This window comes from Lepisma saccharinum, chromosome 21, assembly GCF_977018435.1.
Source record: "Lepisma saccharinum chromosome 21, izLepSacc3.1, whole genome shotgun sequence".
Lineage (NCBI taxonomy): Eukaryota > Metazoa > Arthropoda > Insecta > Zygentoma > Lepismatidae > Lepisma > Lepisma saccharinum.
In genome coordinates, this window is record NC_139249.1 from 19471595 (window position 1) to 19499164 (window position 27570).

The 27570-nt window shown below is 37.6% G+C and overlaps 1 protein-coding gene across 3 annotated transcripts in view; it reads right to left on the minus strand.

Annotated features, from left to right (window-relative positions):
• LOC146004395 (uncharacterized) overlaps positions 1 to 27570 on the minus strand; it is a 73384-nt gene that overhangs the window by 33362 nt on the left and 12452 nt on the right. For all 3 annotated transcript variants that reach the window (XM_083143214.1, XM_083143215.1, XM_083143213.1), the window contains exons 4-9: positions 21996 to 22121; positions 20977 to 21093; positions 16979 to 17033; positions 13562 to 13733; positions 6881 to 7066; positions 4758 to 4893 (exon numbers count right to left, since the gene is read on the minus strand). In XM_083143214.1, coding sequence (XP_082999340.1) covers positions 4758 to 4893; positions 6881 to 7066; positions 13562 to 13733; positions 16979 to 17033; positions 20977 to 21093; positions 21996 to 22121 — 792 coding nt within the window. The remainder of the gene's footprint in view (positions 1 to 4757; positions 4894 to 6880; positions 7067 to 13561; positions 13734 to 16978; positions 17034 to 20976; positions 21094 to 21995; positions 22122 to 27570) is intronic.

Sequence of the window (27570 nt, forward strand, 5' to 3'; positions counted from 1 at the left end):
AACAGCTTTCAACAATATGCTACTATATTAACACTGTCATAGCAGTTATTAGAAGTGGTCAGTATGGGCATCAATGACATAATTTAGTATTTTCTGCAAGTATACAGGGTGTCATTTTAATGGTGCCCACGGACTACAGATTCGTATAGAGAACATCAAAACAAACAACTTTTCTCGGTAACATTTTTCTCGTTGATGCGTCGATTCGACGCTACAACTATTCAAAAAAGACCATTTTGCCACCTGGATGCTGGCAACCCAACACAACATTTGATCGTATCTGTGACGTCATTTCCTGCAGCGAAACAGCGCATGGCAGGGTTGCAAGGAACACACAAATTTTGTGAAAAATGCCGAACTGCCAACCACATAATTAGCTTACTTACGTGAAATTTAGAAAATTTCGCACTTCCGCATTGCACAGTTTAATGGGTAAATCCTATTAATTTCGAAGATCCACTGTCTTCAAGTAATTTTAAACCTCGTTTACCGCAACCATCATGAACATAATTAGCTGTCAAATGAAGCAAGAAATGCGTCCAGTAGACCGAACATCATAGCCTACTAGCCAGAAGATGAGTAGTCATTTCAGGGAAAGGGGGAAGTGATCCAACAATATGAGAAATGGTAAAAAACGAATTCAAAATGAAGTGTCAATATCGGATTTTGTCTCAGCCTACATGTCAAATATCAACAACAATAAATTTTATTGGACTTACAGCTTACATGTGGCTGTTTACGCCCAGCTACATGTCAATTTTATTTGCAAATCTCGTTGCAAGGTTGATAACTACAGGTTTGTGTCCAGATGCCTTGTGGTACTTTTGTGCTGATAACGGAAGTATTCGAGGTTCACGTTGTTACATTACGGCTAAAACAAGTACAACCACAGTAACAATCTAATGATGAATCAGTAGCGAATATACTAACCTGATCTTAGTTGCAAACTATTACATGTGTATCCGGTGCGTATATAAACACAGTCGTCGGAGAGCTTGTATAACTACTACTTATGCAACTGAATATACATTGCTTACCTTTGGAATTTTGAGTTCTTTCATTTACATTTTGTCATCTGTTCAGTGTGTCACAGACAACTAGTATCAGAAGGACGAAGTGGATAGACTAAATTGTAGATGCCAACTTGGTAACTAGATTTGCAAATATTTGACATGTAAGCTGAGACAAAATTCGATATGACCACTTCCACTTGAATTCTATTTTCTTTCTACCATTTTTCGTATCGTTTCTTTACTTCCTGTTAGGTTACAGAACGTGTTTTCTCATTTTGTTTTACAGTACATAATGTGGCTGATTGTAGCTATGTCATTTTTCACAGAATATGTGTGTTCCTGGCAACCCTGGAACGCATCGCTTCACCATGGGATATGATGTCACAAATGCAATCAAATGTGTGTGGTTGCCAGCATACAGGCAGCAAAACGGGCTTTTTTGAACGACTTTAGCGCCAGAACGATGCACCAACGAGAAAAATTGATTGTTTTGATGTCCTCTATACGTTTCCATGGTCCGTGGGTGCCATTAAAATGACACCCTGTATATTAGAAGGATCTGTCCCTTTGAGAAATAATCTCATATCATTCAACCAATAATAATAAAAGAACTAATGACACATGCTATATTTTTCATTCATTGCATTGAGATGGCCTTTCAGATTTTCTGCCTCAGCCTAAAAAATAATGAACAAAGAACCAAGAATAAGGATGGACATGGAAGAGTTGAGGATAGTGGAGAGCTTCAAATATCTAGGAAGCATAATTGATGAGAAGTGGAAGAATAGGTGAAAAGGTCAACAGAAGAGGACAAATGCAGTGGCGAAGCGTGCTGTCTCTGGAAGGGTAGACACAGGATGGAGCAGGGATTGGGGGGTGGGGAAGATGTGATTTTTTTTAACAGTAGTATGTTAAAATATAGCCCCTAGAAAATAAAATATAACTTATTGCCTGAATCTGGTGTACTACTGTTCGAAAAAGTCAGGATAGTGATTGTAAAGGATAATGTAGTGATTAATGCTCTCGCTTTATCATCAAGAAGTAGAAGGTTCGATTTCCCCTGGAGGCATTGGTTCAGATTCTATTTTAATCTAGTCTCGATTGGATACCTGAGAATAAAGTCGCTTCTTTTTCGAAGGTCAGAAAACAGTGACGATGGGACTCGATGTTCTGACCACACGTCACCCAATGAAAAAGCCGTTCTGTCAGGCCCTAGCCATCTTACATTTGTTAGATTAAAGCTGCTCGTAAAAATTATTTGCTACTAACAGTATTGTAAATGTTTCTCGCATTACAGAAATGGTTGGTTCACTTGATCGTCACTTAGCGTTTATTTCTTTTTAATGCTGACCTCCGTGGCAGATTGGTTATAACAGCGTGCTACAACAAGGGCCTCAGGTTCGAATTCCCACCTGGGCATAGGTGTTCTTTGTGAGTGTCCCTTCGTCAATGTCATCATATTATCGCTCATTCTCATCTTCCCAATTAGCCAAAAATAGCAGAAAGCCAAGTAAAATAAACTAAATCTATCAATCAATCAATTATTTCTTTTTAACTCTTTTATGCATATAATTCTTCTTCAACAGGCGACTTTTTTTTTAAAAAAAATATTATATGATTTAGAAAATGATGAAATGCTAAATGAGAACACGGACTGTGTAACACACCGACCAGAAAATTTCAGTAACATGGATTTTCTCTATACGTTTGCATTGTACGTACTTTGCCCCATTTTAAAAGTAGCGCGTTTTCAGTCATGTCACTAATCATGAAAGGAAATTTCGCCTCAATATCCCTTTCCTCAAAGAAATAAAATACTTTCCCTCTCTGAATCGAGATTGGTGTGGGGCACATCCAGCAGATAACACTTCGCGAAAAGCGGTTCCTCAAAAGAGCTGAAAGCACAAAACTTAACACTGGTAACCAACTTGCATGCATTATTTGCAGTTAGAATTCTAATAATGCCTACTTTGATAGGTTAGGAGGCCAGGCTTAGAGGTGTTAGCAACACATTTTCGCTACATGTTAGCGGCTGGGTGTGCTCCGTTCCCGGCACAGCTCTGAATCTTCCATGGAAACGCTGCTTCTCAACAAGCTCTGTACGTTCACTGCCTGCTTCGTCACGCGCTCGTACACGATCAGCACTCTTCGGAAGTCAGGGAGAGAGGGTGAGAGAGAGAAAAGAGGCCGGACTCTCAGTTTACATTACAGGCAAATGCGCCCCTGAAATTATGCTTTCCCGCACGAATCACATAGGTTGTTATGGGACCAGCTGAGGCACACTCAGGCGTGCCTCGCTGAATGCGCAGATACGGTTCCAGGCAGGGTTGCAAACTTGCGGTAATTATCGGAAGACCTAGAATTTCAGTTTTCTTTTATTAAGCGTCGTTTAATGAAATTTATAAGTAATAAAATAATCCGTAATAGACAAATAGGCCTCCGGGCCTCATAGGATGCTTTGCCACTGGACAAATGAGTGATGGACTCTATCAAAGCGTTCAAAGATTAATATGAACCAGGGATGTACCTATGAAATGCAAGAAGATAATATATAACATACTATGTGCCAATAATTACGTATGGAACAGAGACTTGGACAATGACAGAGAGAGACAAAAAAAAAAAAAAAGATGCAGGCAGTGTAGATGAAATTTTTAAGGAGTAGAAGGGATAGAATAAGAAATGAAGAGATCCGACACACAGTGGGGGTGGTGAAGGTTCAGGACAGGATAGATCAGGCACAGATGAGATGGTTCGGACACATGAAGAGGATAGGTGCAGAAAGACTGCCAGTAAGAGCTTACAATACACAAGGAGTGGGAATAAGGCCAAGGGGGAGACCAAGATGTTGGTGGAAAAAGCAGATAGTGGAGAGTGTTAGGAGAAGAGGACAAGATTGGAACACCATGGGAAGAGAGGAGTGGTGAAAGACGAGGAAAACAGTGGAGAGGCTTGACTTCTATGTTGACTCAGCCAGAGGCAGGAAACGGTGAAGATTGATGAATGACGCATGCTACATTTTCCACTGTAAAGTTTATTAATTTCTGCATGTTGAAATTATAGTAAACTGTATGTATATATATGTGACTTTGATGGAATCGAGAGGAAAAAATTCCTTCTCAGAGCCATGACCCACCATTTTGCAAAACCTGTCTCCTAGCAGCCAAATGTGTAACTACAGGACACTGCCTATTATGAAGGAAAACTTTGAGAGTGTCTCCACAATTGGCACGGTTATAAATGCCAAATGTTTTGTAACCTGACCAGAAACATATATTGAAACCTCAACAATGAATAACCCTGTATAATGCCAGATTCAAAATGGCAACAGTTTTAGCTTTACTAATATTTGAATAGTTTAAATCAAGTACAATAACCTTCTTCTCCGAAATAACATTTTGAAATAACAATTTTGGTGGTTTCGTTATTAACTTTGACCTATACGTAGTTAGGTTACTTATTCAGGTACGGTATATTCCTGGAAAAGCTGCTACATGGAACGAGTGGATTTATGAAAACAGTAATGTGAATTGATTATCCTCTTGCTTTGCAACTGCCAAGGTAATTTCTTTAGATATAATGTGTAATAGGGCAAAAAGAAGACTGCTACCCAAGGAACATTTCACTTCTTGTAGCATAAAAAAAAAAACAAGTGTCAAGTAACTACACTTGAGGCAGAAATGTGGCACTTTTAAAGTATTTATCCATTAATTTTATAAAATATATCAATATGCTTCTTCTTACCTGAAGCTTTTTAATTTCTTCTAATCTCAAAAGTTCACTCCGAGAAGCAGCTATCTGGGAATCCAGGAGACTTGCTAACTTCTTTGGAGAAGCACAGCTTGAATCACTGAACAGACTTGGCAGAGCGGAATCCCCACTACAGAAAACAGACACTTATAATAATAAAACGTCACTAAAATTAGCCAAGACAATAGTCACATGTACCTTCTATTGGTTATCCAAATTTTCAAATCGATGTTGATCCTTGCTGGCTTACAAGTAGGTTGATTGAATTTGCTTTATTTTTCTTCGCTTTTTGTGTCACTTTAGGCTAATTTGCAAAGATAGAGATGAGTGATGATATGATGAAAGGACACTCACATACATCCATGCTCAAGGCATCATAGCACAATGTACTAATCACTCTGCCATGGGGGCTGGCTAGCTTATAAGTAGGGTCCAGATTTTTAAGTAGCCAAAACATGCAAAACATATGCGTACATATGCAGAATTCCTGAAATATGTTAAAGTATGTACATATATTAAAATATGACATAATACATGTAATAATATTTTTAGGGTTTCCAACCAATTCAGTGTTATTGTTTAAATTCCAAGTGGATTTCTCAGAATTTCTGTCAAAGACATTACCTGAAGTGCTAACATAATGTCTTTATTTCCAGAATAGCAAAGCATGATTGTGACTTTCATGGTGGAAACAGCTTGTTGAGAGTTAAGGACTACCAAGCGCCTGTTTGCTGGGTGATGCATGGCCAGCATATAGTCTTACTGCCACTGTTTTCCAGCTTTTGAGACCAGAGGAATATAAAATAGCAGTCACTTACTCATAAAATGTACTTTTGCCACACAGTGTTGACATAAAATCACAGCATAATTTCCAGGATATTTGGACTCTATGAAAGTCCCCTGCAGTGCTTTGCAGACCTTGTGAAATGCACAGGCAATAGTGATACCTCCGTATCGGTATCAACAATATTTTCCGACACCGATACTACTAACAGTATTAGCCACGACTTCGAAACAACAGTCTCACAGTCTGCTAGAATTAGTATACAGTTTGTCATATATGATGGCTGATGGACCTGCATGCATGGCACACAGAGAACACACTCCATCAGCATCACAGATATTGAAGCTGGTTCTAACGAAGGCATGGATGGCCACGAGGATTTATGACATCATTGGCCTGCCTCCGGAGCGTTGGTCTCTCTACCTACACAGCAGCCTTCGTTATGTGGCAAGCTGTTCAGACACTTCCAGATGTCTTTAGATGTGCTGCAAAAGTAGGGGTTCTCATTATGGGTGTGGTATGGATGCCACTTCTTTGTTGTGCATATTGTTAATTCATTGGATTGGTGTTTTAAGTCCACTTTATGCACAGTAAGGCTAATTGGGACTGAACCTACTGTTTAAAGTGGGATCCGAACCACTAAGTGCTTCCACCGGGCTTACAAGGTGACTACCACTGTGCCATCGGGGAGGCCCACTGCTTCTTTGTGTTCTCCGTCATGGGTTTGCTTTTGAAGTGGGATCTGAACCAATATGTGTTGGACTCCGTGGTAGAGTAGTTAGCACAGCAGACTACGATTTCATAGGTCCCGCATTCGAATGCTGGTCGGGTATTCTTTCTGAGTGTCCCTTTGTCAATTTCATCATATCATGACTAATCCTCATCTTTGCAATTAGGCAAAAGTGGCAGAAATGTGAAGTACAATAAACCAAATCCATCTATCAAACAAACCATAAGTGTCTCCACTTGGTATCAAACCTGGGACTTCTTCAGTAGAAGGTGACAAGGTTACCACAATGGCATCAGGCAGGCCCTGGTATGCTAATGAAGACTGGACCTACAGTTTGAAGTGGAATATGAACCAATATGTGCCTCCACAAGTTATTGAACTCTGGACTGAGTTTATTCTCTTATCTACTTTGTTAAGCATTACCATCGTCACAAAACAGGTTTAATTGTTACAACTGGCCAGGAACTGAACATGTGAATAATGTAAATTACAACTTCACACTAGCATCGTCAATGGTATCACTATACAGACATCAAAAAAAGACTATGGCTATCTAGATCCTTATATAAGGCAATTCTGAACTCAACTTGAAGATTTATTTACCATGGAGACTTTGACTCTCCCTCACGATATCCAGGCGACAGGAGACTATCTACATTGATGTGGTAGGAGTCCGTCTGAGTGCAGATTTCCTTCATCTCCTGACTGAACTCCTTCTCCTGAGGCGGGCTTTTTGAGCTGCTTCTTGTGGAGGACATGAACGAATGCTGGAATGCTCGCAGGGGTTCCCTAGAGAGCAGACAAATTGTGCATTAAACACAGTTTCCATTAAATAATAATAATAATTGTGGGTGTTCATATGCACTGATTATATTTTCTAGGGCTGAGCCAATACCGATGCCAATGTCACGGTGTCAGCCAATGTCAGTTTTATCAGTATCAGAAAATATCAGTAGGAATTTATTTACCCATACTTTTCTGTTATTTTGGTCTTTCATGGGGTCTGCCCCCACCTAGTGGTTGCAGGACCTTGTAGTTGGTGGTGGGGCTTGCGTGCTCTGATGATCCCCTAGGCTATACTGGCAGGGTCTCCCATGCCGGGCAGGCTAGCGGGTAAAGAGCCAGACTAAGAAGCAACCTAACGGTCAACGGCTCCAAAGGCGGAAGAAGATGGATGGTCATCTCAATGGCTGAGGAAGCGGAGGAACCTAGAGGAGTAATACCTCTATAAAAAACCTTGGTCCATCTGGCTCCGGATGGTAGCACCTTGTAAGGGCCCCTTGCCAGGGTTACAGTGAAGACCTCAACGACATCTGTGGCGGAGAAGGAGACCTTCGGAACGGCAGAGATGGCGGAAGAGGCAACACACCCTCTTGGGAGAAGAGGGAAACCACTGCCTTGTGGAGAAGGGGAACTTCAAAGGCTAAGGGAGTAAACCCCGAAAGAAAATCCTGGTCCCCAAGGTTGGGGGTTGGAGTGCGAGACTTTAACTCTACCCGTAAAACGTAGAGCAGAACAGCTAAGAACAGCTAAGCTATGCTCACTGCAAGCCCAGAGGCAGAAAGGAGGCAGCCCCTCCACTGGGCTAAAATGCTGTAGGCCAATCCCCTGCACATTTGAACCTACAATGATTAAAAGAAGAACAAGAGAGTAAGCCGGACAGATCACGACGACGACGAATTGGCGAGGATATGGCTCAGTGAATGTTGGAACATGGAATGTAAGGGGTCTAAATGGGAAAGAATGTGAATTAGTAAGAGAGATAAAGGAAACAAAAGTGAAATACCTTGCAGTTACAGAAACAAAGAAGAAAGGTAATGGAATTGAAGAACTTGATGAAAACTTTCTTCTATTCTACAGTGGAGTACCAAAACAAGAAAGAGCAAGATCAGGAGTGGCATGTATGATACATAACGATAGAAAGGAAAATGTCAAGGGATGGAAATTTATAAATGAGAGAATAATGACAGTAGACATTTTAGAGCAGAAAGAATTAACTCTAGTGATTGTATATGCCCCTAACGAGAATGAAACTTCAAACAACAAAGATCAGTTTTATGAAATACTACAAAGAACTATTGAAGACATAGATAAAGAAGTTATTATCCTAGGAGATATGAATGCCAGAGTGGGAAATAAAACTGATCGATGGGGAAAAGTAATAGGAAAGTATGGAGAAGAAGTTATAAATAACAATGGAGAGAGACTATTGGAACTCTGCATAATAAATGATCTGATTATCACCAACACTATATATATACATAAAGACATACATAAATATACTAGAGAGGAACCAAGTAGAAATGAAAAATCTATAATAGATTACATCATTGTGCGGAGAGATATGAAAAAGTTCATAAGAGATGCAAGAGTTAAAAGAGGGCCAGAAGTAAACACTGATTATAAACTTCTCATATTAGATATGACCATAGGGGTTAAAAGTAAGACATCAAGGATGAATAGAAGGAAGAAAACGATAAATTACAACATAAGAGAGAAGATAAAGGTATACAAGTTGAAAGAGAAAATTTTCAAGGAGAATTTAGAAAGAAAGTGAAAGAAGAACTAGCGAATGAGCAAGTAGAAGAAAGAGAAGAGGACTTAGAAAAACTCTGGAGTAAATGGAAAGGGGCAATAATATCTGCAGCTGAACAAGTATGTGGAACATCTAGAATAGGAAGCAAGAAAAAGATAACAAATTGGTGGAATCCAGAAATAGAAGCAGAGGTAAAAGATAAGAAAGAAAAATGGAAGAAATACCTGTCAGTGGGTACTCTGGAGACATTTGAAGAATATAGAAAGCAGAGGAATAAAGTGAAGAAAGTGGTTCAAGAGGCAAAGAAAGAAATGTGGGAGCACTTTGGAAGAAATATGGAGCAAAATCGTAAGGAAAATCAAAAACTTTTTTACAAAGTTTTGAAGAACATGAGGAAACAAAAAGATTGGCCTTTAAAATTTATATATGATGAAAATAAGAAATTATTAACAAATTCTCAAGAAATAATGAAAAGATGGAAAAACTATTTCCAAAAATTATTAAGTGAAAACGAAAGAAACGTACCAAATGAAGAGGAGGAGGAGGAGGAGGAAGATAGAAGGCCTGAAGAACCAGATATGCTAGATGTAGAACAAGAAGTAATTACGAGGGAAGAGTTAAAGAAAGCTATTAGTAGAATGAAACTAGGAAAGGCAGCTGGTCATGATGGCATTGCACCAGAAATGATCAAGTATATGGGAAAGGAAGGAGAAGATTTGCTGCTCAGAATAATAAATGTGGCATGGAAGGAAAAGAAGATAGTGAAGGATTGGGAAATATCAATACTAATACCAATATATAAGAAAGGAGATAACAGGGAATGCGGAAATCACAGAGGTATTTCACTACTCAGTGTGCCTGGCAAAGTCTATTCAAGAATTTTGGAAACTAGACTAAGACAAGAAATCGAGGATAAATTAGAGGAGACACAAAGTGGATTCAGACCAGGTAGAGGTGTCCAAGATCACATATTTACAATAAGGCAAATAATAGAGAAAGTTATAGAATACAATAGAGAATAATACCTATGCTTTATAGATTTGGAAAAGGCTTTCGATAGGGTGTCATGGCAAGAGCTATGGAAAACCCTAAAGAAAAACAATGTAAACAGACAATTAGTAGAAGCAATACAAAGTTTCTACAGAACAAATAGATGCTATGTCAGAACTGGCAATAACAGATCAGAGGAATTCAAAACATCAACAGGAGTAAGACAAGGTGATATTTTATCCCCATACTTGTTTATTATTCTGATGGATGATGTTCTGAAAGAAATAAAACCAAAGATGAGACAATTCAAAGTAGGAAATTGGAAACTGAAAACTGTAACTGTATCTGAACTTTTATATGCAGATGATATTGTATTGTTTGCAAATTCACAAGCAAACCTACAAAGGAATTTAGAAATAATAAATGGTAATATGTCAAAGAAATATATGAAAATAAACAAAGATAAAACAACTGTGTTAAGGATAGGGAGAATAGAAAAACCCTGCATAATAAGCCTTGAAGATTCAGAGCTAAAACAAGTACAAAGTTTTAAGTATCTAGGTGTTACAATCAATAGTAATGGAAAAATAGATGAAGAATTAAACACTCGAATAAAGAATACAAACAGATTATATTATGCAATAAACAAAGGATTTTTAGGGAAAAAGGAAATTAGCCAAAAAACAAAAATGATTGTGTACAAATCAACTTATGTACCAACATTAATATATGGAAGTGAACCCTGGATAATTAATAAAAAACAAAAACAAAACTTACAAACAGTAGAAATGAAATATTTGAGGAGAACAGTGGGAAAGACCAGAAGGGACAAAATCAGAAATCAAACAATCAGAATAACATTAAACACGAAACCAATATATCAGGATGTGGAGCAAGCACAACTCAGATGGTTTGGACACCTCAGCAGAATGCCTGAACATCGAATACCTAAACAGGTATGGGAAGCAAGAATGGGAGGATTGGGTGTAAAGAGACCGAAAGGAAGACCACATAGGACATGGAATGAGGGAATGAAGGATACCCTGAGCAGGAGGAACATCTCGTGGAGTGAAGGAAGGAAGTTGGCAGAAGATCGTGACAGATGGCGAGCTCTCTACAAAACCTCGACATCAATCGGTAGAAGAGGATCGGAATAAGTAAGTAAGTATGGGGTCTGCAAAAATGCCATGCAACACTTTTGCGGTATCTAATTATCCTGGAAATTATGCAAAATTCGAACTTTCTTTCTTTTTGCACCAATTTTGCATAAAAAACTGCATGTTGTGATTACATGACATGTATTTTAATATTCTGATGTAATTCTTCAATATTTTAAAGCAAAAATGAGAGTGGAATACAATATTGATCAACCTTTTGAACAATATTTAATTATTGCAATTTTTTAAGTATGGATGTTAGTATCGGTGGGAATCGATATGAATATCGGTTCAAAGCGATATCGGCTGAGCCCTAATATTTTCATCCTTTTAGAATGTTGAACGTTAAGACATGCAAGTAGCTCAGCAGGATAAAGTAAGAGCACTTACTTAGCAAGTAACTACAACTGTTAGTTGACACATCCTTTCCCCTTGGACTAATACCGTAGTGGCCCGAATATAAGCCGCACCCTAAAATTTGAAGGAGCAGAAAGAAGAAAAAAAAGATGATACCTGAATATAAGCCGAGGGAAGAAATGAAAATACCGGTAACCATTTACCGGCAGATTCAGGCAAATATAATTAGGTAGGTACATATTTCATTTTATCATAAATACAGAAAATACAGTATCATTATTGAAGAATGACAACAGTTTTTACAATGGCGAGTTAGAAACAACAATGCTATTATTCCAGCTAGAAACAGCAATGCTATTGGTGCATTATCCTTATTTCAAATGAGAAATCAGCACATTTTTAACAGCATATGATTTGATGAAATGTCATAATTTTTTTAAGGTCGCGAATATAAGACGCATCCTAATTTTTCACAATTGAAATTTGGATCAAATGTGCGGCTTATATTCGGGCCAATATGGTATTTATTGTTCTTAATTCCCTTTCTCGTTGTACAAATGTTCACTGTTCTTCCCAGTTGTAGAAATTGTTATTCTTAATCTCTCTAATTTGGTGTGTGATTTTTGTCTTATTTAATGTTTATAAATATAATTAAAATAAATGGAGGTAATGGTGCACCATACAATTACAAACCACGGGTAACACATGTAAATAGTTTTCAGACCATTCACAAATTAACATTAGGTACTATTCATACAATTTACCAAGATCAGTTATAATCTTTATTATACGTCTACGAATGGGTCCTGTTCACACTAATGATTACCTAGCATGCTTACACGTAACCTCAAAACATGCCTGCATATGTGGGGAAACAAATCAAGAAGCCACACATATCTTTATACAATGGGAAGGTAAGTTTAAGATTAAAAAGTTAAAAAGACATAGCACTGGCCCTGTCACTCCTTCTGTAACTCTGGTTACTTTCCCATGTCTTAAATCTTTACTATATTTGTCATATGATGTGGTAAAAGCTTGAGATCAAAGTGCATGCCAAAATGGGTATTTATTACTTAGTGAAATGATGGCGTGTGGTGTAAGTTATGCTTTAGCTAATATTCTTTGATAAATACGGAGAAACTAGTACTCAATTTTACCAGCGATGCTGTTTTTTCTTTTTTGATTAATTTCAGTGGCCACTACCACCATCCTCGTTGGAACTTGCTGTACTGCGTTCTCTGGCTGCCGCTAGGTGTGTCTGAGTCTGGGTCATCTGATATTTCCGGGCGATAACTGTTGTAGTAGGGGAATCCAAAAGTGGTGCGCTTGTCTGCTATCGATGTATAGCTCATGTGAGAAGTGCATTATGGCATGCGTTTCCTTGATTTTGGGGTCTACGAGCATGTGGGCAGTGTGTTTGACTTGAACCTTTTGAATTTTATGGCTATTGTATTTGATATGTTTAGCAAGACCAGTAGTGGGTTGGGCTTTTGTCGCATCTGCTAGGTGCTGTTGGATTCTTTCATTGATAGATATGATGGACCTGCCGATGTAATGTGCCTTGCATTCACACTCTGCATCGTATACACCTGGGTTATCAAGGTAGGAGAGGAAGTACCGTTTGTGTTTGTTCAGTTTATCAGCTATTTTGGAATTGGGTTTGTGCGCTACTTTGATGCCACATGGGAGAAGGGCTTTGGATATGCGGTTGGAAGTAGTGGGATGGTAGGGGAAGACAAACCATTTATATTAGCCGCTGGAGGTTGATTGTGGCTGGGTTGCTTGCGGATGGGTTGATTGTGGTTGGTTAGGGTGTCTGACCCTCTGCAACAGTAGGAGAAGGCTCTTCGATAGAAGTTCAGCCACACATTGGCTCTTTGCTTGGGGGGATGTCTAGAGAGAGCATGTATGTACTAGTTGCCTGCATCGGGTTTTCTGTAGACAGTGGTTGTGAATTTGTTAAGTGCACGGCTGATGGTGATGTCCAGGAAGTTGATTTTACCATGTTTTTCTTGTTCTACAGTGAAGTTGAGCCTGGGGTGGATGCTATTTAGCTTGTTCACTAGAAGGTTGAGTTCTTCTGTCTTGTGAGTACTAGTTTCTCCGTATTTATATACTACTGTGTCTCTTTTCCCAATTATGAATATTCTTTAGTTAAAAGAATGTGCCATAGATTTCCAAATACATAAATGTACAAATTCTTCAAGCAACTGAAGACTGTTGAAATGTATAAAAGATACCTACCCATGGCTTTTCCTACTGCTGCTTCGAGGGGAGCTTGCACGTTTGAGACTGCTCCTGGGGGATTCCCCCCTTTGAAATGAACTTCTCCTTGAGCTTGACCTTGAAGAATCCCCTCTTCTGAATCCTGGCCACAGGATATTCACACTCTGAACTGAAGGTTCCTCACTATTTGCTGTGCAAGAAAGAGACAGTAAGATAACACACATCCGTTAAGAATAAGAAATGCTATGAAATAAATATAGTTTCGAGGTTGCAGTTTCTTCTATACATTTCAGTAGTGAATGGGCTATGTCTAAACTGATCCAAATACTGTACCAGTTTCTGTCAATTTTGATCCTTCATTGTTGTAGCGGTAATTACAAAGTTGCTCAGAATAATTATGAGTGTTACAATATAAGTATATCTTTGTAACTGTAATGTTACTGTTTCATGTTAAAATGGGACTAGGTACTGAAAAATCCACGATGACAACCAAATTGGATGAAGGAATGAGAAACACTTATCGCTTGCTGCACTTAAGAAAAAAGGGGAAAGAAACACAAAGATTCTGTTTTAATTCTGCAATGAAAAGATCAAAGTTTCATCTTGAAAAAAAAAAAAGTAAAGTGCTCCCCCATGTTTTGCATGAAGGCGTATAGGGGGTGTGGAGTTAGGGCCTCACACTTTCTTGATCACAGCCGAGGGTTGAGGTGATGTGATCAGCACCATGCCCCTGGCTGCCTTTACCCCTCAGAGTATTCTCCAGGTACCCACTTTATATGATGCTTGATGGGTGCCGGTCACTCGAACAGGTGGAAAAAATTCCGGTTCTCCCCCGCCAGGGATTGAACCCAAGTCTCTCGCATGGTAGTCAGACATCCTAACGACTGAGCTACCACGGTTTTCTTGTAGCGTTTTTATTAATCAATTACTTTTCCTTGAAATTTCATGGACATTTTTGAGAAGTGCACAATTTCATCAAATACCCAGAAACTGAGCAATGGATCTGGAAATTAGGCAAAAAAATACATTACATCATAAAAGCTTGGTAACAAATAAGTCAGTTTAGTGGCTAAGTTTTTGATCTCACCACCAAAGTTCCCAAGTTATGGTCCTAACCTGTGTTCTTTATGAGTGACCTTTCATCAATTTCATCTAATTATTCACTTATCCTCACCATCGCAATTATCCAAAAGTGGCAGAAAAGTGATGCTAATTAACAAAAAGACGAAGTTACCATTATAAAAATATTTTATTTCCATACTTCATATGAAGCCAAGATAGTGTACTCACCAAATGGAAATTGTGATCCAAACAAATGCTATACTAACATAAGAACACACTGCAAACCAGTGATTTCGAATCTTTTGAAGATAAGAAAAATTCAACAATTTTATGGAGACTGCCCATCATCATGTGATGCTGGATGAAGTGCATGCAAAAGTCACTAATAACACTTGCGCTTCGTTGCTGTTCCAATTAGTCAAGATAGAACCTCAAACGAAATGTTTCTCTGAAGCAACTTCAATTTGGTGAGATCAATCATGCTGCTTTCCCAAAAGGGGGTTAGGTACAGTTTCCTTCTATACTTCCATAGTCAAGACAACAGCTTAAGATGGATCTGTCACACAGAGCTGCAAGAAACATGGATTTTCAGGGATGCAAGAATGAAAAATAATTAATAAAAAAAAAGATGAATAAATTTTATTTAAAAACGGCAAATTTTGATTAGTCAAAATATCAATATAATCTGAAAGAATTATCTTTCCCCAAAACATATAAAGAGGTTTCTAATAATATTTCTTGTCTCCAGCCAAAAAATTACTCAAAAGCTCTGTGTCTTTTTTCTCAATTATCTTGCATGTATTACCAGCACTGAAACATATATGGAAACTCACAAGAAACTGTACCGTCTCCATTTAGGCCACATTGACTGTTGACCTACAGCAACAAGGTGGTTTTCAAAAATTCCTTTCCTTTTGAAAAACTACTGTATTTCAGATTCTGAAAAATTACATCTGCTTAGAATATCTTCTAGACCAGTGATCCTCAATCTTTGTGAGCCTGTGGCCTGGCTCGGTAAATTTGTTTCTTGTAAATCTCAACAATTTTACTCGTAAATAGCTTCTTAATTTTTTTTAAAAAACTTTACATGTTAACTAACATGTAACTTGAAATTTAATATTAATAAACTATGGCATAATCATAGAGTGTACTAATGTCCAATTATGTCTAGGTTTATTGACAAATATCAAATTTGTTTGGATCTACTGTAATCTTTAGTTTTCTCTGGCCAATATCATTATATTAATTTGGTCAGTGCTGATTTTCATTTGCATGTTCCATGTAATTCAAATTAATCAGAATATTTCAACTTCAATAGATTTGTTAATGAAAATTTATGGGCACACTAAATTGACCTGTCCATCCATCCCCTTCCCAATTTGGATGTGGGAAGCGATGCATCACATGGTTAGATAGTTTTATAGCTCACCCCTCCCCCCTAACACACACACAAAATAATTTCCTGTTATTGCAGTCAAAACCCAATCTTTCCAGGCTGCCGGCTCAGGCTGCAAGTTGATTCAGTCCTGATTGGAGATCGCCCCACACTTGAAACATGGAGGCTGCATTTTGGGCAGTCCGCAGTCCCTTCTTAGCAGCTTTGAATTATCACCAACACTGGCAAGAAAGAATTTCCTCTTATCACTGCTGAACCCCAAACGAAAGGCGATTTTCCCAGTTGGTTGCCACCTCAGGCTGCAAGGTGCAAACTTTAGGGGAACCTCTTGTGGCCTGGTGCAATCGATGGCAGGGCTCTGTATCGGGCTGTGGTTGAGCAGTTTGACAAACACTGTTCTAAAGCATTCAAGTGATTTTTTGTGTAGATAACTGTAATAGAAAATGGGTCTATGTTGTCATCTATCACAAATAACTACACAGCAGAGACGGCACGAAGATTCATGTGAATGCTTTTGAAGGAATTCAAAACAGACGTGGTTTTTCAGTATTTGCAGTATCACAGCATTTTTTTTCAAAAGGAGAGGGATTTTCAAAAACAACATCACTGGCCAAAGGCTCAGCGTGGCCTTAAAGCAATCCACTCAAGTAAACTGACAGTCTTACACGGGTGTGACAAACACAAGGCAACAAATGAAAAGATACAAAATGAGCTCATCAAAAGTGCACGCAATACTTATCTCAACTGCAATGTGAATAAGAAGAAAAGCATGAAATAAAATAAGAATATCAGCTGAATTTGCCCAGACATCCATTACCACATGCACAACAATACATTAATCCTCTACGATTAATAACTGCAACAAAAAATGGTAAGCAAAAGAAAAAAAATCATAATCATGTACGGCTACTGGCCACAATCGACACAAAATAATTGGACTAAGTACAACAAATCATTAGTCAGTTACTCACACACACCTAATTGTCTTAACTGAGTTTCCCTTTCTTCAAGCTCAGCCAATGCTTCTGACAACTAAGATGAAGAGAGTTGTGATTATTCTAAAACTATTGACAATGGTTATGAAGCATTAAAATAAAGTAGCAATTAAAATAATAATCTAAAAATCTTCCAATAAAGCAACATTGGTATTAGTTGTGTTAAATTGCAAGATAGGTATTCTCTGAAGGCAAAAGCTATGAAATATGTACAACTATTATCACATACAAACACACACACATACATTGTGTACATATATGTACAGAATGGAAGAAGAAGAAAACATTTTAATAACATCTCACAGTTCAAATTCTTTGTACAGAGTTCGGTAAAGTTGCTGATTGACATAATTAACACTGTTGGGACAAATAATAACAACTTTAGCTAATATGATTGATAAAATGTGAAAAATGATGTAAAAAATGTTCAATACATGAAGTTAAATATTTTCATGGAGAATTGATAGAAAAAAAAGCAGTCGTAAGTCACAAAATGTGACTAGAATTCTTTTGTCCGCTGCCAATCTCAAACAAGTATATTTCTTGTTCTCTTCACTGTCCGTCAATTTCAAGCACTAGGGTGTGACACATCACTAGATCTTTCAAGATATACAGTGCAGTGAAAGTGAAGATTTTTCCTTAAATAAACACTGCTTGCAATAATAATAATACAAGATGATATTTCATGAGGCCATTAGCTTTCTTTGTACAGATCCAGGTTTGTGGCTATTGGCAAATTTGTGATCAGCCTGTAGTGATGAGATTGAGTTGGAAGCATTGGCTACTTGGTTCAAAGCAATTGAGTACTTAATGAGTACTTTCTTGAAACTGAGAAAAAATAGAGCATACAACATTGAACACTCCAGATGCCGTAACTTTAGTAAATGAAGGCCGCAAGTCTTCGAAATTAATAGGAAAAAAACTATCTAATTTCGCTGTGGAAACATGAACCTTCATGTAATACATAATGAAAAGGTATTTATTTAAGCAACATCACAACCCAAAGCAAATACAGTGAACTTCAATTTCATATTCTTAGGTGACCAAGTTAAAAGAACTTAAAATCTGGGAAAATTTTATAGCATTTTGCTCTATTGGGACCAAGAAGATTGAATGTTTAACCCAGGAAAATGTAAAACAGGAAAACGTAGATCAGGGTTCGCCTGTAGCAACAATACGTGATGTGGACTCAGTGCAAACAATAAGTGTTGAGATAAGTTGACAAGTTTATGAGGATTGGCAGCATTTTGGACTCAATGCCTGCAAAATAATATTTAGCAATCTTCAGCAACTCTTCATAGAGTTCTCCATGCTGGTTTCCAAATGTGACCTTTCCTTGAATTGAAAATACTTCTTGTCCCAGCAAGGTTATTGACCAATCTCAACATTGTATTCTTGCTGCGTCCATGACAAAACTGAGGCAATGATGTTGGTATTTCCTTTGGACAGTGATGCAGGCACACAAATGTGACAGATTACTTGGTTCTCTCGGTATTAGCCAACATAGATGTATCCCTTCTTTGTTCGCAGAGGCAGTTGTTTCAAAATGGCAGCTACGCTTGAGATGTTCGACACAGTTGAGCTGCAGAGTATGATTTGGTTTCTGTGGTCTAAGGGACAAAAAACACCTGAAATCTATTGAGAGTTGTGTGCAGTGTATGGTGACACATGCAGGACATTCACAAATGTCTGTAACTGGTGTGCAAAGTTTAACGCAGGGCATGTAAATGTCTTCCACGAGCCCCGTTCTGGACAGCCTCACACATCCCACACACAGCGCAAAGTTGATGCTGTGGAGGCAATGATTCAGGAGGACCGGCGGTCAACAATCCAAACAACAACGGATGCAGTGGGCATTTCATATGGCACCATCATCCATGAAGAACTTTGGTATCGCAAAGTGTCAGCGATATGGGTCCCCAGACAGCTCACACCACACCATATGGAGGACCGTATGGGATACAGTCTTGAGCATTTGCTCTGGTACCATAGGGCTGGAACGCGTTCCTCGAACGCATTGTTACCGGGAACAAATCGTGGGCCTTTCATTACAACCCTGAACGAAAGCGACAGAGTATGGTATGGAAACACACAAACTCGCTCCCACCCAAAAAATTCAGGACAACCCCTTCTGCAGGAAAGGTTTTGCTTACCATTTTCTGGGACAGCCAGGATGTCATTCTTGCTTATTTTGGGGTAAAAGAAGCAACTGTAAATGTTGCTGCATATTGTGCCACACTCAATTGTCTATGAGCTGCTCTGCACCATAAACGTCCAACAAAATCTCTGGAGGAGTTCATCATTCTCCATGACAATGCTCGTCCCCATGTGGGTGCATCAGTGATGCAAAAAGTTAATTCCTGGCAGTGGGAAATTCTCAAGCATCCAGCATACAGTCCAGATCTGGCCCCATTACACTTTCACCTATTCGGCTCACTGAAGGAATGCCTTGCCGGCAAACACTTCAGCTGCAACACAGAAGTTGTGAGAGCCGTGCGTCGTTGGTTACGCGTCCAGCCGAAAGATTTCTACCGCATGGGCATCGAAAAATTGGTGTCACAGTGGGACAAATGTATAAATGGTGAATGGATGTTATGTGGAAAAGTAGAGTACTAATGTTCAACCTTCAAAAAGTATATTTTAGTTTTTGTGAATACATTTCCGTTTGGCTGTAAAAAATGTACTCAATTACTTTTTGATATCCCCTCGTATTAAAGAGGTGATGAACTATTTAGGTTCTTGAAGGACCATTTGGAATTTTTTATAGGATCGGTAGAATATTGGTAAATTTTATATTGGTACTATATCGGTTATCAGTCAAAATTTCATATCGGCCCATCCCTATTATACAGTAAATGTCAAAATACAGTTTTGTTTCTTTTTCTAAGACAGCCACTTGGTATGAATTAGCCATTCGGGTTCTGCAAGGAACAATTCATATTTTATATTGGACTGGTAGTAAAAAGGCACATAAAAAATTTATATTGGTAGCTTTTGTCAATATTGGCAAGAATTTCATATCGGTCCACCCCTGCTCTTTAAGAATAAGCATCTTCTGTTCTGTGCTGTACGCTTTCATTTTTTCGGTTTCTTGCAAAGAAAACAAATAGTGTCTCGTATTAAAAAAAAATCACCTTGCATTATTCTATGTTAAATGGCACTAAAATGTGAAAAAAAAAAATCATTTACATAAGTTGATACTTTATGAACACATAATGACTAACAATTTTCAGCTTCTGTACCCAATGTGATGCATTCTTTAAAGTGGAATTTACATATAGTACACAAAATGTGTTATTTCAATAATTGTACACAGTATTAAATTTTAAATATTTTTTAAATGTTTTGTGGAATTAGTATTTAAAACCTCATTTATTTCATATTGTACAATGAACCAATTTCTAATAATGCTAATACTTAAGAGCTACAGCAACTACATGTGCATCTATGCAAAGTTATACTATGCACTACAATTGAAAAAAACATGTTATAAAATATTCTGTACATTTTTTACAATTTACACTTAATTTACAAATATACAAATTACCATAACTTACTGGAAAGTTATGTGCAAATTGTGGCTCAATCACAAGAACAATTATAGACTATGTATTTAATTGTATTAATTTTACAAACTTAAAAAAAAGTGATTAAAAGATTATTATGGAAAAAATGTGCTATATTATGGTACTGTATGGAAATCAAGTTCAATACGTGGCATTAGTGCAACTACATTACATTCAAATTAACTTACAAACTTTGTAAGAAGAAATGCTACATATGGTAACAGCTTCCTTTGAACATATTCAAGAAATTCGTACTTAACATGATTTCTCAGTAAAGTAATGGAAAAAGAGATACAGTTGAAAGCCACAACACTTTACACATCCACATGCAAAGGCAGTTAGCTAACTGAAAGAGGAGAATTCAATTGTTTAGTTATGGGTTTTCCTAATTTATAATGAATCCATGAAACCAACCTTAAACGCAAGTCTCTCATTGTCCAGTTCCAGTTGCCTCGAGGCTTTCTCTAACAACTGCACCCGCTCACACATTTCAGACACTTCACGTCGCAAAACCTCCTTTTCAGAAGAAACCTGTACAGGATAGAGAAACACATCAGCATTACATCAAAATGAAAAGTTGAGCATCATGCTGCAGTTTAGCGCAACATATTTCGGGAATTTTGAGTTAATGTTAATTGATTCATAGACAACCAGTTTAAGAAGGAAGACTCAACACCTAATCTATTTCAGGTTTAGTTTTCAAACTGCATCATAATCAAGAGACATCTCCCTTATTACTTGGGATGGACCAACCAGTAGATATCAACCTAATGACGTGAACTACAAAGTAATCAAGTTGTCAGCATTATAGCGATCTCCAGGTCAATGAGGTGACAGGTGTCATCAAGAAGAAAAAAAGTATAAATACAGATGCAGGCATTAATTGACGACTATTCTGTCTCTTTCGTCCTTTATGGCTTATTCAATAACAAAATATGAAGCTTGTATTATACCTTGTAAATCTAGTATACGATGAATAAACCTTTTATTAACATTAATGTTGGATTTTTGTTTTCCTATTACCTGAGGAAGTTCATGGCAGCTTATCAAATTTTCTTGTTCACTGCTACAGAAGCAATAGGTAATTCCCTTTCAGTGAAGTGTGTGTGTGTGTGTGTGGGGGGGGGGGGCATCACAAAAGAAATGTAAGTTTATTTTAATTTCACATTATGCTCACACAGGCCAATAAGTACTAAATCCCAGTGGGATCCGAACTAACACACTGTGCCTCCACATAGAATCTATTCTGGAACTCCTTGACTACAAATCAACAGCAACTATGCTATCAAGGTGGTTTAAATTAAAAGGACATGTCAAAAATAAAAAAAGGTAAGAACCGAGGAAACTGAATCAGTTGAAAATTGGTAAAATAATTATTTTTTTTCTAAAAAATACAAGAAAATAAAAATGGTGGAAGCTACGTTCTCACTTGCCTTGATTATTTCCGAGAGCAGATCACCTTCCTTGTTGATTCCATTGACACCATTGGATAATTTTAGCTTCTTTAACACATCCATCTCCTCCAATAACTTTGCTCTATCAGCAATTAGGAATGCTACCTGTAAAAATGAAACAATTTGTATTAATACTAATGGATAAGGCTAGGATTATGATGACCTTAAAATTGCCAAAAAATGACCTTTAAAAAATGAATTTATGACCTAATACATGCAAGAAAATGCCCTATAAACTTAGAAAAATGACCTAAAAATTCTGAAAGATTTGTAAAACAAATTTATAAACTACCAAGAGAAATTCAAATTACAAATTAGCGTTACAGTATCTATCACATGTTCATTGTGTATGGTAGCACAAGTAAGAAACTTCACTTTTTGTCAACTTTTACACTTTAAGTACTGAGTTGCAGTACTCAACGAAAATCATATGCAAATTTTCAAAAGTGAATGTCAGTTTCGGACAAGAGAGCCTTGTACATGGAAAACTTTCTCTCGACTTCCACCGACACAAGAGGAGCGTACTTGAAATGAACAATATCACTTGCTGTTAAGTTACTTTCAATTCCATGGAGTGCAAATTATTTCCCTGACATGTCCGATACAGAGCACAAAACTTTGTACCCCTTGTTTTTTAACAATAACCCGTCTGGCGACAATATATTTACTGACAGAGGGGGAAATCACATTGTTCGAGCTGAATTGTTACACAACAGCTTGTATCAACAATACTGCAGAGAATTTCTTTGTTTCTTCAAACACAGGCGTACAGGCAACCCATACAGCACACGAAGTCAGAATCATGTTTCTGAAAGGTTACGAAGTCTCATTTACATAACCTACTTCAGTGTTTCCCTGTCGTGGTTGCTTTAACGTTGCGTGGTGCTTTCATTTTTGGAGCTCGTTACATCTTACACAGGGATCTTTCGGCGAAGTTACTTGCGATAGCTGCCTCGTTGCTTCCCATCATCCACTGCGCCAAAGAAGTTGAACGATGCTCCGCACCGACGAAGCCAAACACAGATGAGTAGCGTGGTTTGAGCTTCGTTTCATGGGACAATCGTCTTTGTAAAGACAGAGGTAAGTGTATTAATATTTACTTTTTAACAGTAGTGTTTTTTACGACGAAAATACAGCACTCCCAACATTAAATAAATTAAATATAGCCTACTATTAATTCTGCTTCCTCCATGATTGGAAACAAAGTCAGTTTTAGTGCGAAAAGTATGTTACTTTTATTGTGAAATTATAGTGGTGTGTGTGAACATACATATTAATATATATATATATATATATATATATATATATATATATATATATATATATACACACACACACAACAGAATTACTCACGTACCGTGTAATTTATTTCCTATTTCTACGTGTAACGTAATCAAGCATGTAGATAGAGTTTGTTATCGTTCTGCCGAGCGTGGCTGACTATCGCGGAACCGTTTACCCACTGTACCCCTCGAGAATTACGTCGAAATTTTTTTAATCGACAGATTTCAATGTTTTATGTAATGTAAAAGTGGTTCCAGCTTTAGGAAAGCACAAATAACGGACATATTTGATACCATAGAATGGCACACGTAAGATAAAATCTTAAATTTCTAAGTATTTTCGCCACTTTTTGTTGGTAAAAGTTGTTTGTATGTACAGTAAAATAGCGAAAGAATATGCCGAAAATAACTATCAGTACCAAACCTAACAATCGTAACCTAACTACGTAAAATTATAGCTGCTTTTGTGGAAAGTCGTTTTGGGTGCTATATTCACTTGCGTGAAGCCTTCGGACTGCTCTGCTTCACAGTAAAGTAACATGCTAAGGAAACAAACGTACTTTACTTCACAATAACACATTTCCGAGAGCTAAAATCAACTGAAAACGTTCATAAACAACAAAATCTTCATAAACAATGCAAGATATTTCACTTTCTTTTGGGGTACAGAGGGACAAGGGTACCACTATTGCAGTGAACATTTCCAGCACGCACAAATAAAATAACGTGGAAGAATACTGCAAAATGTTCCGTTGTGGACTGCTGCTGCTGCTGCTAATGTCACTTGACGTTGGTATGAATAATTATTACACACCTAAATGCTTTCATTGTTAGGTTAGGAAGCTCAAATATGGGGCTGTTAGCATTAAAATTCTTCCGTAAATACAATGGTCTCGCTGCAGAACATGGCCTGCTTTTTTCCTCTAAATAGACTAACAAAATTTATATCCCCTGAAAGTACGTACCTTCTACTTCCATTTTCCGATGTTCCTTTTACGATTACTATTATATTACTGTGCGTAAAAAATGTTTTTCCTGCTACTAAAAGCAATGCATTTCTCCATTTGTTCGCGTCCATATTGTTTACGTGCTCAAGTGTTGTGCGATAAGTGAGACCCTTCGTTTCGCAGCATTCTAGTTGATTTGTTGCTCCGGATTCCACCCACAGAAGCACAGTTTCTTTCATTTTTTCAGACGAGGAATGCTTACAAGGTTAGGTTAGGCCTGTTAGGTTGGGTTCCAATAGCATAAATACAATGAAAAATGTTTTTCGTGCTACTAAAAGCAATGCATTTCTCCATTCGATCGTGTCCATATTGTTTACGCACAGTTCCTTTCATTATTTCTTCGAGGAATGCGTACAAGGTTAGGTTAGGTTTCATTAGCATAAATACAGTGACTATTATTTAGGCTAAGTGAACTAAACCTAGCTACCTAACAACATAGGCATTTTTTGCTTTCACTAGATTTGTGCAGGAATATGCCTTTTCCTTCGTTGCTACGATTTCAATACCACCCAACCTGGACACGTTTTTCTGTTTTTTTTTAAAAAAAAAATTTTTCCGCACCTTAAAACTTACTTTTCCCGATTACTAACTACAAAACGTTACCAAAAAAATTATTAACCGCGTTCCTCCTAAGCAGCCCATATTCTGCAGTCTTACCAATACAATGCCCGCAATGTAGGTATGAAGGGGTATTACATTCCTAAATGCATTTGTTAGGTTAGGCAGGCCAGGTTTAGGGCTGTTGTGATAGCAATTCCATATGCTATTCTCATCACCTGGTGATGAAGCTGTGGCCTAAATATACACCTTTGCTTTTACAGTATAACCCCCCTCCCATAAATTTTGCACAAAACTTACCCTATTCTTTGAAAAAGAAAATTTTCTATCTTTCCTGTGTATAGTGAAGAGGTGTAGAATACCTTGTACCATATAAGTTGTTACGTTCCCAGCCTCTATCTAAAAATATTCACGTTTCAACTAATTCATTCTGCGATATTGTTACAATGTGTAAATTGAGGGCAGCACCATTGTCATGCAGTTTTTTGAATTTTACACACTGGCTAGATGAGTAGATAGCAACAGCTATGCCTGCTTCGAGATATGTGCTGACATGTAACATACTGGTAATGTGCTGATTGCTCACAATTAAATACAAACTAAAGGTTAAAAGATTAAAAATCAGTAACTTACATGTGTGAGCATAAGATTTATCGAACTACGTTTCGAAGGTTATACTACCTCCTCCTTCAGGTTGAAACGATGTTTTCAGACACCTGACATGGTGCCTCGTCGAGAAAGTGATGGTTGAGGATTTAGGTTAAAATGGTATAGGAAAGACACTTTCTAAAAAATAATGTTAAATACACATACTAAAACCGCGCAATACTCCATAAAAACAAAAGAACGTTCAAGGCTGATGAAGGCCAACTGCCGATCGGTGCTCAGGGTAGGCGAGCCTTGTTTTTATGGAGTATTGCGTGGTTTTAGTATGTGTATTTAACATTATTTTTTAGAAAGTGTCTTTCCTATACCATTTTAACCTAAATCCTTAACCATCACTTTCTCGACGAGGCACCATGTCAGGTGTCTGAAAACATCGTTTCAACCTGAAGAAGGAGGTAGTATAACCTTCGAAACGTAGTTTGATAAATCTCATGCTCACACACGTAAGTTACGGATTTTTAATCTTTTAACCTTTAGTTTGTATGACATGTAACAAAAACCTTTTTTGCCCTTTTGTATGCATAAACCTGAGCTGCCTAACCTACTCATGTGTGCATCCTATCTATAGCAGAAATAAATATGTGAATAGTATGGGTAAGTCAAGTTTAGGTTATTTCTGATACTAGATGCATACGTCAGTAGGTTAGGCAGGTCAGGTTTATACATACTGTATAAAAGGCCCAAAAATATTTTTTGTTACATGTTCGCACATGTCTCCAAGCTGTTTTTCCCAACTCTATTTTTGATTACATTGCTTGCAAAAAAATAATTGTCACATTCTTGCAAACTTATGCAATCAGACTTTGTTTTAAAATATGGATGGGATCTACAACATGCACGAAGTAAAATTGTAAATTATTTTTGAATCTCGATTCTTGTTACTTCAGCTCCTTTGGTGGCAATAATAAAATTAGCCGTCGATAACACAAAATAATTTTCCATTATTAAATTGTGGGGGAAAAGTAATTTGCTGTAATGGTAATAATGGTCCCACGGTTGGTGGGGGGGGGGGGGGGAGGATGAATGTTCAATTGCAATGTTATGGGGAAATGAAACATTAACTCCAACCTTGCATGTGGGGTAGGTTCCACCACTACCCTTTTTATACTCTACATTAATTCCACTATCAGTCACCCAGCAAAATAATCCTGCCAGTTCATTGTTGACTGTTGCATGTAATGGTTGTGTTCGGGCTGGGGTAGAATATACCCAATGTCCAAGGTTGGATTATTGTTTCTGCAATTTGTCTTCTATGCACTACCGAGCATCACATGTTAATTCATAAGTAATTTATTTGACTACTCATCCACATTAGGAATCCAATTTAAATAGAAATAAATTACTACTGATTTAATTCATAAAATTTCTTCTTTTAGGAACTGTTCACCAACACTGACCAAATGCTAGAGCAAGAGGTGTCTAATATGGCAGAAGGGGCGTGTGCGGGTCAAACTCAGAAACAACAAACAAAACAAGTAAGTTATAATGATGTAATGGAAACTGGGATAATTTGCATTTTTTTACTCGCAAAAGTCATGAAAAGCAATACACTGATTCAGATTAACATATTTACAGTGCAGTTACAGAAACCTAAGCACGAATTAGATATTTGCCGGGCTTGTGGTTGTGCTAGTTTTAAAGTGCAATCTACCATCACATTCTCCTTGATTTACAGTGAGAACATTGGCATCAGCAAGAAATAGATATCTGCCATTGCTCCCATCAGCCATTGTTCCTCCCACCAGACAGCTTGCTAAAGGCATATATAGCAAGAAAACTTGGTGAAACTTTTTCCCTCCATATGGCAAGCATAAAAATCCATAAAAAAAAATTTAAAATTTTTTTCGCAAGCACCCCTTCGCCCTAGTTGTCTCACTGTCACCATGTTAAACTACATGAGCATCCCCCCAACTAACCCCAAGGCTCTATCAAACATCCCTCAGCTAACATTTTCCACTTCAAACTCAGAATCCAGAGACAGTGAAATGCAAATTTCTTTTCCAAATCAGCCTTGAAAAGTTGGTTAAATTACATAGCAGA